At 40.0% G+C, this 18,999-nt stretch overlaps 1 protein-coding gene across 9 annotated transcripts in view; it reads right to left on the bottom strand.

Annotated features, from left to right (window-relative positions):
- The window catches only part of MAST4 (microtubule associated serine/threonine kinase family member 4), a 554,271-nt gene that overhangs the window by 111,181 nt on the left and 424,091 nt on the right, over positions 1-18,999 (bottom strand). For all 9 annotated transcript variants that reach the window (XM_059417990.1, XM_059417992.1, XM_059417991.1 and 6 more), the window contains one exon: positions 8,498-8,586. In XM_059417990.1, coding sequence (XP_059273973.1) covers positions 8,498-8,586 — 89 coding nt within the window. The remainder of the gene's footprint in view (positions 1-8,497; positions 8,587-18,999) is intronic.

Genomic DNA, 18,999 nt, shown 5'->3' with positions numbered 1-18,999 from the left:
ATATATATATATATATATATATATATATATATATATATATATATATATATATACACACACACACACACACAATGGAATACTATGCAGCCATCCAAATAAATGAAATCTTGCCATTTGCAACAGTGTGGATGGAACTAGAGGGTATTACGCTGAGTGAAATAAGTCAATCAGGGAAAGACAATTGTCATATGCTCTCCCTGATATGAGTAATTTGAGAGGCAAAGTGGGGAGTTTGGAGGGTAGGGAAGGAAAATATGAAACAGGATGGGACTGGGGAGGGAGACAAACCATAAGAGACTCTTAATCTCACAAAACAAACTGAGGGTTGCTGGGGAGAGGGTGGCAATGGAGAGGGCTGTTGGGTTATGGACATTGGGGAAGGTAGGTGCTATGATGAGTGCTGCGAAGTACGTAAGCCTGATGATTGACAGACCTACACTCCTGGGGGCAAATAATACATTATATGTTAATTAAAAAAACCACAACAATGATAGTGTTAAAAAACAAAAAGAAAAGAAATAGCACATGATTTTGCAATTTCACTTCTGGTGTCTATCTGAAGGAAACAAAGTCACTAAGAAGATATGTTCACTGCAGCATTATTTATAATAGCTAAAACATAGAAACAACCTAAGTGTCCATCAAGAGATGGATACATAAAGAAAATGTGGTATACGTATAATTACAGGACTACTAATCGGCCATTAAAAAAAGGAGGAAATTCTGCAAGTGCAACAACATGAATGGATCATGAAATTATGCTAAGCGAAATAATTCTGAGAAATACAAAAGGTCCATCTTCCAACTCTAAGATAAATTCCAGGATGTAATGTTAACTAAACCCACCTTGCTGTACAAAACTGTACTGTATAATTAAGGCTTCTAAGAGAGTAAATCCTAGAAGTTCTCATCATAAGAAAAAATGTATCACCTTGAGGCACCTGGGTGGTTCAATCAGTTAGGTGTCTCCCTTTAGCTCGCGTTATGATCCCAGGGTCCTGGGATCGAGCCTGTCATTGGGTTCCTCGCTCAGCAAAGAGTCTGCTTCTCCCTCTGTTCCTCACCCTGCTCATGCACTCTTTCTCTCTCTCAAATAAATACATAAAATCTTTAAAAAAAAAAAAAAAAAAAGTAAAACCTACATGAGGGGATGGATGTTCACTAAACTTACTTCCCAATAGATGCAAATACCAAATCATTATGTTGTACATCAGAAACTAATATCATGTTCTATGTCGATTATTTCTCAATTAAATTGGAAAAAATTCTATGATATTGTTTGGCTTATATTGTGGAACCTAAAACTCTATACCATGAGCGCTGGCAAGGGTGCACTAACACAGAAACTTCAACAGCCACATGCACACATATACCCAAGTTCACACACCCACAGGAAAAAGGACAAGAAATAAAATGTTAGCAAGTGGTTGTGTAACTTGATAGGATATTCCTATCTTCCATGACATTTCTCCTCTTTCCTACAAACTATCAGTTTTCACTGTAAGAATCGGAATATTCCATTTTATTTTTTAGCCACACCAGCCTGGAAGATCAGAATCACGGACATGTGGCCTGTTGCATTTCTTAAGAGATTTTACACTTCTTCTTTAAAATGGCACCGCATTATGTGGATGTTAGTAAGCCGATTAAGGACTTGGTTGGCACTCAGCGCCCACATTTCAGGTTTTGCTAAATCCGTTATTGCCCAGCTGCATACCTTCCAAGCTTAGGGTTCCCATTCTCGGCACAGTATGTAGAGACAAAGTTCCCCACCAACACTGGGGAACACCTCAGTCTCAGGGACACCTCTGGCACCCTGGAACCCTTGCTCCCCCTGTTCTACCCCAGATTATCTTCTCTGAACTCCACAGTGTTTATTTTTTCCCTGTCTCTATCTCATTGCCAGACTACTCACTTCCAATTCTTTGCATCAGCAATACCTGTCTGTAGAAACTCCTGCGTGTACCTCAGTCCTCTTCAGAGTCCCGCCTGATGAATGAGAACACCAATACAGCACAAATGCACGTTGTAAAGTGGACTCACCCTTTCTCATTGTGGGGCTCAAGAAGAAACTCCAAAACAAGTCCCAAAGAGGAAGGTACTCACCATTTTCTGAACTGAGAAAAACCCTACTGAAAAAATACCCATGGTATCTCATAGTTTCTCCCTTAATGCATGCAGTGGGTCGTTAAGCCCACGTCTCCTGGCCCCCAAGAGGTGGGGAAGAAGGAAGATGATGAAACATGAACCACAACGTCCACAGGGACTAGTCACACGAGAGGGACAAGCAATGGTCTGTTGTGCTGCCCAACCTCCATGCGCCCATCCCAGTGCTGTTCCGTGTGTTCTAAATTTCTCCGTGGAATAGACGCTCTCCGGTTCTCTGATTATTTCTGCCTCTACAGGCCCCCTTTAGTCCAGTTACAGCTTTGAAGAAGGGCCTGGTGAACATTGCGGCAACAAATAAGCCAGTGACTCACCCTTCAGACATGAGGTACTTCATTATTATAAAATAATTTATGAACCTTTTTCCAACAACATATTAACCTAACCTTAGGGATATTTCCTGTCTGTAACAATTCCTAGCATTGTCCAATAGGAACGTGAGACTCCTTTCCATCTTTTCTTCCAAAAACATTCTTATAAATGAATCTCAACAGTTACCTGCAAATTCCTGGTAAGAACAACTTCTGAAGACACAAAAGGTTAGGTATTTTGGAAGGGGGCAACGTATGCTCGTAGGACTTAAAAGGCCTGGAGTCACTACCCAATCAGATAAGCCTTTTCAAAGAAAAAATGTGCTCTGGCTGATGGCAGGCAAAGTTCGAGACCTGAAGCATGAGAAGGACTGGCTGTGCTGGCAGAGGCTTGCAGGGAGAGGACCGTAGCCTCCAGAGGGTGAAAGGAACCTCTGGCCAATGGTCAAGATGAGACAGGGATCTCATTCCTCTACTCGCAGGGATGTGAATCTGTTCACAACCTCCACGAGCTTGGAAGCAGATTCTTTCCTCGTCTCCAGATAAGAGCCCAGCCCAACAGATACTCTGATTTTGGACTTATGATACTCTAAGCAGAAACACTGGGTGAGGGGTCCTCGGGAACTAGGAACTTGGGACTTCCCACCTTTCTTTGATTTTGGCCTTCTGATAGCTTGAGAATCCCCTGAGCTCAAGCAAGTCAAGTGTACCCAGATATCTGCCCCACAGAAGCATAAAATTAATACACGGACACTGTATTAAGTGTATTAAGCCAGTACATTTTTGGTAATTTATTACACTACAAGAGAAAACTAAGGTGGGTATTGTTTTGTTTTCTTTATTGGCTTATTTTTAGAGCCTTATTTTAGTATAAAACCACTGTATGCTAATTTCCCTACCTTCCTAGTCCCCAACGATTAACAGTGCTAAGTCTCTCCTTTCTCCTTCCAAAATTGCCTATGAATATGCATGATATACAAGTGTGCCTATATGCATCTATGCTGTCTAAAACACACACACACACATAGAAAATTACACAGTGTATTTTTTCACTTAACCACCCATCTTGAGCATCAGTCTAATATCAGAACATGAAAGTCTATCTCTCTCTAACAACCATGCAGTGCTGGGCTGTACGTCTGAATCATTTTCCACAAAACCAGTCCCCTACTGAAGGACATGTTAAATGATGAAATGGTAATAACTTTACTTTCCATCTGTGATTTACAAGTCACTAGCCTTGTTATCTTCTGTTATTTTGCGAGAATCTCACTAGATTATTTCCTAGAGATGAACTGGTTGAGCCAAAGGGTAAATGCAGTTGCAGTTTTCACCAACAGGGCAAACTGCTACAACCAAAAGGGCATCACCAGTCACATCATTGATACTGATGTCACGTGGCAGGACCTCTTTCTCTACAATCTTGCTGTCTTTGGAGTCTGTCAGTTTTATAGTTTTTGACAATATGTCAGGTGAATGATACTCTACTATGGCTCACGTTTCTCTCACGAGTGCAATGAATCATTTCATACTTTTGGGGGGACATTTTGATCTGTTTTCTATGATGTGCCATTGACATCTTGGGTGCATTCGCCATTTTCCTATCAATTTATACAAGCTCTTTGTGCCTGTGTTAAGGCAATCAGATACTTATCTATTATGGGCATAAAAAGATTTCTCACACTTCGTTTCCTTTTGATTTTATTTACTACAGAGAAATCTTCATGTTAGGGGAGATACACTAGTCTTTTCCTTTGGAGCCTCTGGATTAAATTTCATGCTTAAAATCTTCCCAGAACCAGGAGCCTGTGATTTTCTGCTTTTGTTTTTTTGTTTTGTTTTGTTTTGTTTTGTTTTTTAATGGGACTCCTATTCACTGCTCTTTCAGGAATCCCTTGCTCTCAACAAACACTATTTTGTTCGTAGAGATAAGCTCCAGAACACTATGCCGGGCTCTCTTTCCTTAGAGCCCTACCGACACATCCGCACAAGTGAACTCACGTTCTCATCTCTAACAATTCATTTGACAGGGGATTAATTCATGTGTCAGCGATGAGTGGCCTGATTCACATAAGCCTGACCTAAAATAAATAAAGAAATAAAAAGTCTAACTTTATATTTGGGTCAGTAAGCACTGAAAGATGGTGGTTTTTCTTTCGCTTGTGTTTTGTAAAGACAGTTGGGAATTCTCCCTGGCATTCTTTGTCTCAAACACATGACACAGAAGACAGCAACGGGAAGGAAGAGGCTATGAGGCAAGGTGAATGGGCAGGCATTTACCATCATCAAGACAGGAGGACTGGTCTTTATTTAATTTACATTTCCTCCTCTTATTATACATAAATAGGAAACTACCAGATTGTGACAAATACCATGTCTCACAAATTAAGTCTGACAGAGTTCTACAGGTTCTGAGCAAATAAAAACCTGTTGGCTCTTCGACCTGAGGGAAAATGCCGTCAGAACCTGACAGACAGGCTTCTCTCTGCCTACTCCTCTGATTATGTCTGAAGAGAAAAGAATTCAAGCTAAGTCTACATAGAGAAAAAGAAAAATAATTAAAAGGATCATTAAAGTCTTCACCACATTTTCTCTACTCTCAATATTAGCACTGAAGAAAATCACAGCAATAAAAAGACTCATCAGCGGGCACATAAACTAGGGTACAATTACTACAGAACACTACAGAGAGGAATAGGATTGAAGTTTTTAATCACTACTGAATTACACATAAGAAATAAAATTCATGATACACTTAGCACTTGTGTATATTACCCCAACTCTTCAGGATGAAAGTAAAGAAACAATTCCAGGGGCATCTGGGTAGCTCAGGCGCTCAAGCGTCCAACTTTTGACTTCAGCTCAGGTCATGATCTCGGGGTCATGAGAACAAGCCCTGCGTCAGGCCCCATGCTGGGTGTGCAGTCTGAATGAGATTTTCTCTCTCTCCTTCTCCCTCTGCCCTCCCCCACTGCCCTACACGTACATTTGTTCTCTCTCTAAAAAAACAAGACTGCAACTCTTTTATTTTTTTTAAAGATTTTATTTATTTATTTGACAGAGAGAGATCACAAGTAGGCAGAGAGACAGGCAGAGAGAGAGAGAGAGGAGGAAGCAGGCTCCCTGCTGAGCAGAGAGCCCGATGCGGGACTCGATCCCAGGACCCTGAGATCATGACCTGAGCCGAAGGCAGCGGCTTAACCCACTGAGCCACCCAGGCGCCCATCTTTTTTTTTTTATTTTAAAGATTTTATTTATTTATCTATTTGACAGAGAGAGAGAGCACACAAGCAGGCAGAGAAGCAGGCAGAGAGAGAAGCAGCGTCCCCACCGAGCAAGGAGCCCGATGTGGGACTTGATCCCAGGACCCTGAGATTATGACCCAAGCCGAAGGCAGCAGCTCAACCGACTGAGCCACCCAGGCGCCCCAAGACTGCAACTCTTAAAAAAAAAAAAAGATAGATAGAATTCCAGCCCCAAGTAGGTATTTGGCCTTGCTTGCCTCTCTGTCACCTTTCACTGTTTTGATAATGATGTAAATATACATCTCCACGGTATAAACAGTAATGACAGAAGTAGCTGGGTGGTCATCGAGGAGTTGTGGAAATCCACTATTACCAACTGCTTCCCCCTCCCCCAGCGAGATCTCCCTCACACCTTCTCAGAGGTGATTACTACCATGGAATCTCTCTTTAAAAGGATTATGTTTTCCTTTAGGCGCTTAAAAGAAATGTATATACATGTTTAAGAGTATATGTGGGTATCCCTAAACAAAATACTGTTTATAGCTTCATGCTAACCTTACATGAATGGTTTCAACTAACTTTTTTCGCAAGTTGGCTTTTGCTGTCCAACACTCTCAGAGTTGCGTCCATGCAGACAGGCGTGGTGTTAATACTTCCTTTGTGCACAGTGTTCTGTGATGACTATGCCACAACTCATTTACCCATTTTTCAACCGAAAGCTACTTAGGGGGCTTCAGATGTTTAGCTATTACAGTGTGGCTACGAAGAGTCTAGACCATGCCCTCCTGTGTATACGTGCAAGTTCTATCTGAGAATGGTATCTCTGAACTTCCGTGGTCTTACTTTAGTATCATAATTTTATCAACTCTTGTTTTACCTTTTTTGCTTTGCCATCTTTTATTTATTACTAAAGAGAAAATAAAGTTTTGTTCCTAAGGGGCGACTATCTCTCTCTCTCTTGTTTCTTCTCCCCAAACCGGTTACTGTTAACTCCCCATCTCAATTTGAAAGCAACCCCTGAGCAAAAGGATTGCCTTCAGGAAAGAGTCAGAGCCCTATTTTTAAATAGGAAATGAGTATCATCGGAAAGCCCACTGGGGTTAGAGCTTCTACCAGAGTACAATGATTTAAGGCTTACTCATCCATCTTTTCCACCCGTCATCCTTCACAATCCTCAAGCCAGCTTCTCAAAACACAGATCCTCCTCAAATCCTTGAAAGGCAATCCAAATCCAAATCCCTTGGACTCTCTTCCACCTCTTTCTCCACCTTCATGTTTTCTTACAATCCAACAAGCATGCCCCACTCCAACCACACTGGCAATGCCTCTTCTCTCACCCCATTTCTACCAGCCCGAGTCTTGCTTGGCTTTCAGCATCTTGACTAAGTGGCTCCTTCAAACTCTCCCATACTTTCCTGGTTGGAATGAACCCTTCTCTACCTTGCAACATCATGGATAATTAAAAATAACAAAAAACAAAAAACAAAAAACCCCAACATTCACAGTAATCTTCACTACACAGTTTTTCTAATGTGGCTATACTTTGCTTATAATTGGTACTTGAGGCCAAGGACTCATATCTTTTTTTTTTTTTTAATATTTTATTTATTTGTCAGAGAGAGGGAGAGAGAGCAAGCACAGGCAGACAGAATGGCAGGCAGAGGCAGAGGGAGAAGCAGGCTCCCTGCCGAGCAAGGAGCCCGATGTGGGACTCGATCCCAGGACGCTGGGATCATGACCTGAGCCGAAGGCAGACGCTCAACCAACTGAGCCACCCAGGCGTCCCCAAGGACTCATATCTTAATCTTCACTATCCCTATAATGATTATAGATGTAATAAATAAGTTATATCTGCCATTTCCAGGTAAGATCTGAGATAAACTCTTGCACACATACTAGAGAAGATATATCCTAGACTGTTACTAGCAGCATTATTTGTAACAGGGAATGTAAGTAACGGGTAAGTTCAACTTTAGGGAGAATAAATGCTGAATGGTTCTGAAAGAGGTTAAGACACATAGCCTCAAAATATGGCATCCTGACCAACAGTATTTTAAGCTGAAGAAATAGGAGAAATGGCATGTGCAGGAAGGTTCTGTGGATCTGCACTTAAAGAAAAGGAGCGTCTTGATTCCTGAAGACAATGGATAGAGATTGCAAATGTACAGCTCTTGCTCAGTTTGCCCCGGTTTACTAGAGTTAGCTCATTTCTGCCCTTTCCTCGCACAACTTTTCACTCTTCCTCAAACCTAGCATCAATTCACTCAGTTCAACCATGTCTCTGGGTTTCCATTCCCTCATGAAGGCTCCTGTGTCATAGACATCTTCATTAAATAAACCTGTTGCTCTTCTCTTGTTAATCTGTCTTGGGTTAGAAGGCTCCCAGTGAAGAACTTAAAAGGGCAGGGAAAAAGGTATTTTTCCTTCCCCAGAGTTCTGAACACTGATCCTCTTCATGTGAACTAACACATCTGCATTACCCAGAGATAATCCCAACATAGAAACCTGTCTTGCAGGATCCACAGATTTAGAAATGGAGAAATCAATAACTAAAAAAGGATCCCATATAAAAAAAACTTCTCAATTTCAGTGTCCAAACACTCTGAAAGAGAGGATGAGGTTTGGGCTAACTTATCAGAAAGAACAAAGTACTGATAAAACAAAAGGAAAACCAAGATAAGCGGGAAAGCCACACCTGAATTTCAAAATGCTTGGATTATTTTAAGAACCAGCAAGAAGAAGGAAGACACAACTCAAGAAAGGGTAAGTCGTTACCTGCATGAGCAGAGAGAGGTGAGTGTGGTCGAGGCAGTGCTGGTGACTGTCCATTGCCTATCAAGCTTTTCCGGTTGCTTGTTCGGCAACTGTGAAAAGGAAAAACAAAATCAAAGTTTTAAAAAGCACATATAATGTCACTAATGTCCAGGAATATTCAATATACACAGATACTAGAGGTTCAGCAACCTATCTGCTCAGGCTGCGGCTTAAAGCTTTGCAAGTTAATATGCACTCAACTAATATTTGAGGGGTGGCTGCACCCTGAATATTAGAAAATATAATGTATTCATATTGCATAACACCGTCAATATGTTTCACTACCAGTGAAGTTGTAATTAAATGCCTTCTTTCTGCTCCCGACTGCAAATAGGTGACACGCCATACACCCAAGTGATAAATTAATGATTCAAATCAGCAAACCACAGGTAGCATCTCTGTTGACATGAAATTTCTAATACAAAATTACATGCAGTGAAGCGCAATGACATTCATCTTACAATGATGCACTAATTAAAAATCTAATTATTTAGACAAATTTCCTATTTGTGCCTTTTGTCAATAGAGCAGCTGATGCCCAAGATGTATTTCACTACTGATTCATTTTTCATCTTGAATACTCCACTCAAATTCCTCAATAAGGTAAATATTTTGGAATCATAAAAATGGACCCTAGTTGGTATTACAATAATAGTGAAAGCCTTTTGCCAAAGGCACACTACCTACTCTTTTTATCCTGGGTACCCACTCAATAGAAACAACCTGCTACATTCGGGCAAAGGGCAACTACTCTTTCCTGTTTCTGCCTGGACCAAGTTATAAAATACATATTTGGATTCGCAGATAACTCTCACAAGCAGCAAAGAATAAGATAAACATGAAACTGGCTGATGATGACGCGAAAATGATCTCCCCTTCATGTACTTTTCCTTCAGTGCAGACTGGCACTGCATTCTCTATTAGCAATAAAGTAGTGAGAAAAAGGGGAGTAAAATCCAGCAGGTCACCTCACCAAATTCACCTATAGTAAGGTTCAGGGCACTGTCATTCTATCCTCCTACACTTGGACTGCCCTCAACTACCACTGAAGGTTTATCATAATCTCTTCTTGAATTCAGAATATACCTGTTTTAACAGGCGCTTCAAAGAGAAGTTTTCACCTGACTTCCAAATCAGATACCATAGACATATTTGAGAGTTTGCGCGGAATATTTGAAAGGAACATTTCTCAATATTCAAATAATACATTTAAAGACCAAACTCAATTTCTTTCAGCAATATTGACTTGGGAACCAATCCTCTCCCTTAAAAGTTTGCTGCTTATTATCATTTGTCAACATTCCCTTATTTATAATTTGTTAAGGTCAGGCTGCATCATTTTATTTTCCTTACTGAAGCAATCAACATCCCTTAGCATTTCTGTGAGTGTAATTAAGATCACGTTTAGCCTTAAAGAATTGCTGATTAAGAATAGACCCTTGATACTTAATTATAAAGGTGGACTGTGATACTATCAACTCATCTATCAAGAACTATATATGACCTATTAAATTCAAAATTCATAATCATTAAATCAGATAGTATGATTGTTTTAAAAAGATACTTTATAATTTATTTAGTGTTAATTCAAATTGATGTCTTCTTTCATTCCAATACAGGAATATCATCTTGTTAATGTTAATAAAAGAAATTACAAATGACAGATTTATACTCTGGAAATCTCAGCCAAGTTATTTGTTAATTTAACCAAATTAACTGAAATATGAGTTAACTGCTAGAAAGATGGCTGTATTATTTTTTTTACATTTATTTTTTTTACATTTAGCATTTGATCTAGTATATGTGCTGCCGAAGCGAGCACTTTAGCATTTGATCTAAATCACTTATGAAGATTCTCTCTTGACATTCAATTACTAATGTTTATATATGTAAATAAAGTTTTCAGTAAATGTAAATCAATAGAAATAGTAACCTAATGAGGGATACAGGTGAAACATAAGAACTTAAAATCTAAAAAATGGTATTTCTTAAAGAAAACCTTAAAAAATTGAATCTTCCCAACAAACATATAGAATAACTAGTACACTACTATGGGCAAAATAAATAGACAATGATTTAAATTTAAAACAAAGAAAAACAAAAGAAATTTTCAAAATTATGTCAGTTACTTAAAGCCTACCAAGAAAAGGCAGGAAAGTTCTGATTTTAAAAATGTGATTAAAAAAAAAAAAAAAAAAAAAAGAATCACAAAGAAATCTTTAAATAAAACCCAGAAATAGAATACACTTGTTTGCTTACTGTAAAAAACATTAAAATACAAAGTATAAAAATATGGTAAATTTAAATTACATTCATCCTTTGTTTGCCTACTCTCTAAAAAGACAGTAATCTTTACAAACTAATGATTATGAATGCAATTTAGAGCAAAAGAAAAAAGGATTCTTCATCTATGAATATGGGAACAAGGAAAAAGTTAAAAACAAGGCAGAGGGAACATTTTATACAAAACCTTAAATAATCAGAGGCATATCTTATTGACAAATGTTACGAACAATCAAAGTCGAAACGGTCTTCTCTAACCTCTCTATGATCTTGAGCATGAAGGTAGAGACAGTATTAAAATTAAATAGACTTGAATCTCTCAACAATCATACAGGAAGTTTTTTAACATGAAATACAAAACCAAACTTTATAAAAATACAGATTCCTATGTATTACATCTCCATACTCATGAAGTAGTGCCTTGGCCTCACAAATAAATTTATTTATTGCTAAAATCCTTAGGGTAAAGAGGAATTTTAGATTGTATTTAACCCCAAAATACCTAATTCTTGAGATATATATATATATATATATCTATATAGATATATATATAACATAATATTGTATCTAATATATGTATATATACGGAAATACATATATATGTATATATGTATACATATATTATATATACACATGTATATACATATATATGTAATATCTGTATATATATTGTATATATATGTATATATATGTATGTGTGTATGTATGTATATATATATATATATATATACATATATATATATATATATCTCAAGTGTAATATTAGTGCTTTTAAAATCCTGGGGTCCCAGTGCCTGGGTGACTTAGTAGGGTAGGCAACTGCCTTTGGCTTGGGTCATGATCCCGGAGGCCCGGGATGGAGTCCTACATTGGGCTCCTTGCTCGGCAGGGATTCAGCTTCTCCCTCTAACCTCTCCCCTCTCATGCTCTCTCTCATTCTCCCTCTCTTAAATATATAAATAAATAAAATCTTTTAAAAAAATAAAATAAAATCCTGGGGTACTCTGTGATATTCTGTAGACAACTTTCCATGGGTGGGGGAGGGGACACTGGCATTCATCCAATCTCAATACAGCTTGCTTCCAATAACCCTGACATTACCTCATTTTATTGTTCTAGGTACCTGGTTCCCAATGAATGAATTAAAATCTGGTTTTAGTGGCACCTGAGTGGCTCAGTCAGTTGTGCACGAATCTTGAGCTCAATTCAGGTCTTGATCTCAGGGCCGTGTGTTCAAGCCCCACACTGAGCTCCACGCTGGGGGTGGAGCCTAGTTAAAAAAAAAGAATTAAAAAAAAAAATCTGATTTTAACCCCTAGTAAAACAATTTTTAGCTGGCAGGACCCATGAGCATTTACTATATACACCGCCACTGCACCTGACACTGCCCACAGTGATGACACAGGTACAAAATGCTGAGTGGACCTCTGGGGTCATCATTTATTCCTCCAGGTTGTCCTGCAGGCGTAAGGAGAGGCTCATGGTATCCAAGCACAAAATGAGCTCCCCACATGGTGGTGACTATGCCACACTCATTTAATCCATAAAGTGAAGAAAGAGGAGATAGATACGCTGCCCCATAGACAAAATTCAGGTTCATTCCTTTATCCCCAGCATGACTGAGTCCATTCAGCCTTCCTTGCTTTTTCTCAAGCAGAGTCATCCCAGGAAAAAAAACAGGGGATGTCCTGCCAGTTAAGACAGAACTACCACTTCTACCGCAGCAGAAAACTCAACTTGTTTAAAACTGATCCTCGTCTAAGCTTGTAGAACTGTTTCCAGTTTTTGGCCTTTGGAACAAAGGTCATAGGATTGCAGAAGTCAAACTGAAGAATGGTCATACACCCAAGTTTCAGCTCTGCATCCCATAGTGCATTCTCTCTGCTCCACTCTTCAGAAAAGAATGGAAGCCCTTTCCCCTGACTCTGCTTGGATGTGGGAGCCAAACACAGGAATACCCAAAGAGACACATTCGCCTCTTTGGTTCTCTGCCTGGAGCAACACAGGGAGGCATGCCGCCTCTGCAGCACATGCGCACTTTGTGCCATCAGTTTGGAAGGTGACGCAATGACACAGATTCTTTTTTGCAAAATTGCAACTGAGCCCAAGCAGCAGCCAGAGACAACCTGAGACCAAGGCAAACAGTAGACCAGGATAGAGAATGAAGATGTTGAGAAAGTACTTCTTTTTACTTCATTCTTTAGTTCCTCCACCCATGCACGAACTATACACACACAACACGCACACAGTACAACAAATACCGCTGACCATGGACCTGGGATCTGAGAAGAATGGGAAGTGGAAAGACAATGGAAGTACTTCGGGGTGGGTGCACTAGGAAGCAAGGCAGGGAGAGACAGAATGACCTGGAGGGACATCACAGCTAGATGGGCACAGGGTGTGGGCACACTGTAGGGTGACACCAGGCTAGCACAAAAAAACTGTTTTGTCTGCCTGGTTTTGGGCTCTGGCAGGTGAAGTGAGGATTGCACAGGGCATGCCTCCTGCTCCGAGTTCACCGATCCGATCACAAAGCATTCTACAAGGAGCTGGTCCATTTCCTAACCAACACCAACAGGGCCTCCCATTTGCCAGGAAGATCAAGAGATCCTGTATCTTATTTTTATTTATTTTTTCTCAAAGTTTTTGTTGTTGTTGTTGTTGTTTTTGAGAGAGAGCACGCAGAGGGAGAGCAAGAGAGAGAGGAGACTCTCCATTGAGCAAGGAGCCCAATGCAGGGCTCGATCCCAGGACCCTGTGATCATGACCTGAACTGAAGGCAGATGTCCAACCGAATGAGCTACCCAGGCGCTCTGAGACAGGGCCCGCATTTTACCATCTAAGTCAGGCCTGACTCAAAAGTGAGGTTAGAGAGGAATGTGATGTACATATTTTGGGTCCAAAGCAATAATATTCTTTATCTGTGCAGGTTGTCCTTATGCTGAGGACTCCAATGAAGGGCCTGGCAGGACCGGCAAACCTCTCACATCTGAATCTGTCACATCTCTCCTGGCCAAAGAACCTGTTAATTATCCCCAACCAGATGTATGAAAGTGGAAGGTCCACCAGACTATAGCCTTTTGCAACTGTTCTGAGTAGCTGAGCTCCAGCTTCATTTTAAATTACACTCATTTTGAGACATGAATACTCATCACGTCTGACCATAGCAAGACACACGGCAGAGGGGAAACCCCAACAGGCAGTAATTTCTAACATTCCGAGCTGATTTGAAAGGCCAAAGCTCAGGATGACGTGTGAACAGCCATGACTGAGGGGCAGTGATCATGCCGTGGACTGCATGGAGAGGGCCCCAGGAACTCAGATGCTAGGCTGTAATTTATTAGTTCATCTTGATGAAAAATCGGATAAATATGCACAGTGGACCAATTAAAGACCAAAGCTTTACAGGATGTGAACATCTGTTATTCTGAATACCTTAACAGAATCAGAACATCTGAATATTCCTTCAACGAAAAGGAAAGCTCCAGGCGAGGAAAGGGGGCATGACTGTGAGACAAACGGCCCGGCTCGTGGGGCTCGGCTGACTACATGTTATAAACTGGGCCGGCTTCCGTGTCCCTCGCTGTACAGGGAACGGGCTACACCAAGGGAGAAAAAGAGTGATACATTTATTTTTCTTTTGTCTAAGATGTTTTAAAAAAAGAGGACATACAGAAAAATAATCATCTCCACCCCTTGGCATGAAGAACTGTATCATTTTGTCCTATTTGTTCCTAATCACATAGCGGAGATAGGGGGGAAGTGTACCCTTGGACATGCAAACCAATCAATATTTTTCTACTCCCCAACCAGAGAACTACTAAAAATTGTGGCTTATATCTTTTTTGGAACTTGACCACACACACGTGCATCAGATGAACAACACCTCTGTATGTGTTTACAGTTTCACGAGTGGTTTCCCATACCAGGAAGAAATGACAAAGATGGGGGAGTGCACAAAAGGGATGAATGGCTTGCCTTTCAATGGCTCATTAGGCTTTATACCGTGGACCACCCCCCCCACCACCACCCCCGGCAAGGACTACCTGATTCTCTAAGAATGGACAGCTTCCATGGTCTTTCTTGACTAGACTATTTAAAAACTCTGTAGGGGGAGAAGTTAAATTATAGAAAATTGGTAGTAAGGCAGGGATTCTTGTTCACAAAATGCAAATGAGTTTTGTATGGTACAGACATAACTCATAATCTCCATGGAGAGATGATCCTGAACACTTAATAGCACTGTCCTACAAGATATTAACCAGTTCTGTACCTACTGGCAAATTCATGTCATCATTCCTATTGTGTGTGTGTGTGTGTGTGTGTGTGTTTCACAATCCTTTAATCTTTTTTAATAGGTTACTGCTACCCTCATTAATTAGTAACAAATAAAATCTTTAACATACGGTCATTTTATATTTCTAGGACAGTCGTGTTTTTTGACTTTCGTATAAATTACACTTTAGCTCACACTATAAATTATAGGTATGCTGCAACTTACTTTTTTCACTCAACATGTATTTTTGAGATTTAACCATGGCAACATAAATATATGGGTCTAATGCATTCCTTTTTTAGATTATTCACTTGAAGCAAATTTTAGAATTCTTAAAACACACTGAAATTATATATATCATGGACATTTCTTTTTCCTTTTCTGCAACACGAAAAGATCACTTCTATGTGTTCGCAAATCGAAATGCAAAAGCCTTGGGAAGTATCTTTGAGGCTGTATTTTGAAAGAAAAATTATATTAAGCACCATAAAGCAAATCTTCCTTAAAAATCTGTAGACACCCTCCCCCAAATCCTGCTTATTCCTTCAGAGGCTGCTCTGTCCCCATCTTCACTTCTGCCTTCATACTATTGTCTTCTCCCAGAAGATTTATAAATCAGTCCTCCTAGGCTCTCAGTAATTCATTCAACAAATTACTTTTTGAATCCCTAGTACATGCTAGATATACTCTAACTAGTAAAAATCCCTGCTACCCTCCAGGGGCTTCCTTTCTGGAGAAAGAAGCAGACCGTAAACACAGTAAATGAGTACAATTTATACTATACTATAGGAGATGGTGAGGACATTTATGGTGAGAGAGATAGCGATGGAGAAAAAGAACATAGGAAGTAGGTCAGAGAGTGGGGAGTGCTGCTGTGGGCCATCACAGTTGTACAGAGGTGGTCAGGAAAGGCCTCTTGGAGAGGTGAGGAGTGAATGAGACCAGAAGGAGGAGGCAACAAGCATTCACAAAGAGAAGGAGAGGCCCTGAGACAGGAGTTGAGTGAGCCAGCAGCAAGTGGCCAAAGAGACAGGGGAGAGAGGGCAGGGACAGTTCTGTAGCAGCGTGCGAGGCCCGGAGTGTGAAGTTTCAGTTTCTAGCCCAGGTGGAAAGGAACGGTGCTGGAAGGTTCCGAACATAATGTGACTTTTGTCTAAAGAGGAAGGTTCAGGCTACTAGATTGAAGTAACCAAAGGAGGAAGTCAGGAGGCCAGTTAGGAAGTTAAGCTGATGTACTCATCAACTCCTGTGATTATGGTTTATAATATTTTATTTAAAAACTAACTTTTATCAAAAATGGCTCCCAAACTCAATGTAAGCATGATGCCAGCCCATGCTGTCTTGTACAGTACCAAACAACAGGAGAAAGAGCCAGTGCCCGTCGTGGGGGCACGACCAAGCCTGAGTGCTACCAGCCTCAGCGTAACTGCACCAACACCATGACCTAGTTCCCGCAGTCATTCAGGGAATGTAATAACGACTACAGCTGATGTTATTGGCTGGATACTCAAACTTAACTTTCCCATTAGTGGAAAAACTCCTTTTTCAAGGCATTAATTGTCATGGAAATGAAGAGTTGTTCACACTGTTTTCACCTAGGAGCAAAAAATTGGGGCTGATTACATACCTAGAAGAAGGCATAGGTCTCCCAAGCTTTAAAAAGTTCTCAGGAAAATCAACAAGAAAAAATATATATTACTGTATACAGTACTTCTTGGACATATATCTAATCCTTTAAGATAACCCATAATGAAGTCTGGCCCAATTTTCTGTCTTCACAGAGGAAGAGAGGATATTAGAAGACACTATTTGGTATAACAGATAGCAATGGAATGTCCTTTCCCACAAACAAACTACTATGAGAGATAAGAACATGAAGAAAACATTCTCCAAGTGTTTCAAGTATAAATGAGATAAGAATAATTCACAGATAACTGACTTCTAAGGGCAGAATCTGAAAGACAGGTACAAAACAAAATGTGTTGCTGTTTCAAGTGTGACACAGAATCCCAATCATCCTTGAGACCTATTTCCATAAATAATAAGCACTAGAATTTGATAGTATATACCATGCATGGCAAACTGTCCTTCCATTTCATAGGTTTTCTCTAAATAATCCCTTCATCTCAGAGATCTGCCTGGCATAAAATATTCTTACATCCTCTTCCTTTTTAGTCTGTTTTCTGACTGTCTGAAAACAAGACATAGCAACGCAGCTATTTCTATGTGGCTGACATGGTGAGCTCTAATGTTGTATGTGGGCCACTCAGCTGATCGGGGGCTGACATTCACCACACTGTTTCAGAGGGATCCTGGCAAGCAGAGTACCCAGCCCGGAGTCACTCATTTGTTCAGTAAACATAACTGGGTATTCTACATGGAGGTTATAATCTAGGAGGGGGGATGAGTTCCTTGACACCAAACATTGTATTTTATATACTAGCGAATCTCTTTGGGTACCCAGAATGCAGAAAATAAAAATGACTTCAGTAAAGATTCAGTAAGTATTTTTGAATGATGAATCCTTAGTTAATTAACTTTAATCACTCAAAAATATTTACTGAATCTTTGCTGAAGCTGTTTCCAGTCGTTAAGAAGTTTATAATTTAACTTGGAGGACATAGTGTCGCTTGTAAGATTCAACTGATCCAAGATGATATAATACAGTCTAATACTACCTCATTGATCAAAGCCATGTAACTGAAAAAACACAAAAACTGATGGGACTGTGGCGCTGAATCTATGGCATGACACATCTTTCTGGAACAACCTACATAACACGTTGTTTTGAATAAAATTACAATGGGATAATCAGTGGAATTAAAAGAGGCTTAACATGACTCAAAGTCAAAGAGGAGCTGGTAGTGATAGGGGTATTTATAGAAGCAGGGTGGCGCCGAACTGCTAAAAATGTTAGAAGTAAAAAGTAATTCAAGTTGGGGGGGGGACCCGAGAAAAAAATTTTTAGTGCAATTTATCTGCAACAAAATCTAGGAGGTACCTAGCCCATATGCCCTTCATAAGTCCTCAGACTTCCATCTATCTAATAAGGACAGCTGAGGGCTAGGAAAGTCAACAATGAGACACAGATGACTTGTGAACTTATGATTGCTCAGGGAGGACACAAAAGCTCAAACCTACATGGAAGACACAAAGTAAAGACTGTTCCTACCTGAGATGAGGGTGTGAAGAGAATGTTGGGAGGGCAAGGCGATTAATTTTGACCTAGGAGTTGAAAGACATGTTTTGTATCTTGGGAAACTGCTCCAAGGGTGATCTAGCCAAAACACTGTATGGAGTCATTCAAATCTATGGTGTCATCTATCCTGCAAAGCTGAAGAGCTGCTATCACCTGGCTGGGCCCACCTATGGCTAGGCTATCAGACTGGCAAAGAGAGACAGATTGGGGGGCGGTGGCCCTGGTTCCATAACTGGGTGAAGGGCTAGGGTCGAATACTTTTGAGACTCACACAAGCCTTTGGTTGTTCCCAGGGTGGCTGCACACAGGAACCAAAGGTTAAGTGAACAGACCTACTGGGGAGTTAAGAAAGAATAAACAAAATACAAATACAAACCAATGTTTCCCTAAACTTCCACTGTCTGTGTGTGTGTGTGTGTTGCAGAAGGGGGGTGGGCTAATTTGTGACTTAAATATTTTTTTTAAATTCCCATGTTTCATACTCAATATGGATGAAAATTATGACTTGATATGTTTTTTCCTAAGGAGCAGAAAACCAAGTGCAAAGTCCAACTACAAAAGTTACTGTTAATCAATTTAATTTAATAACATTGAACTATTCTCAGTTGGCCAATGATGAGGAAATAAATTTTTAAAAAGCCTTAGATAGTGTCAGCAGTACCAAACCAGAGTAAACTCATCACATTAAATCCAATGTTCTGATCT

Source organism: Mustela nigripes, chromosome 12, assembly GCF_022355385.1.
Source record: "Mustela nigripes isolate SB6536 chromosome 12, MUSNIG.SB6536, whole genome shotgun sequence".
Lineage (NCBI taxonomy): Eukaryota > Metazoa > Chordata > Mammalia > Carnivora > Mustelidae > Mustela > Mustela nigripes.
This window is presented reverse-complemented; position numbering and strand designations above follow the sequence as displayed.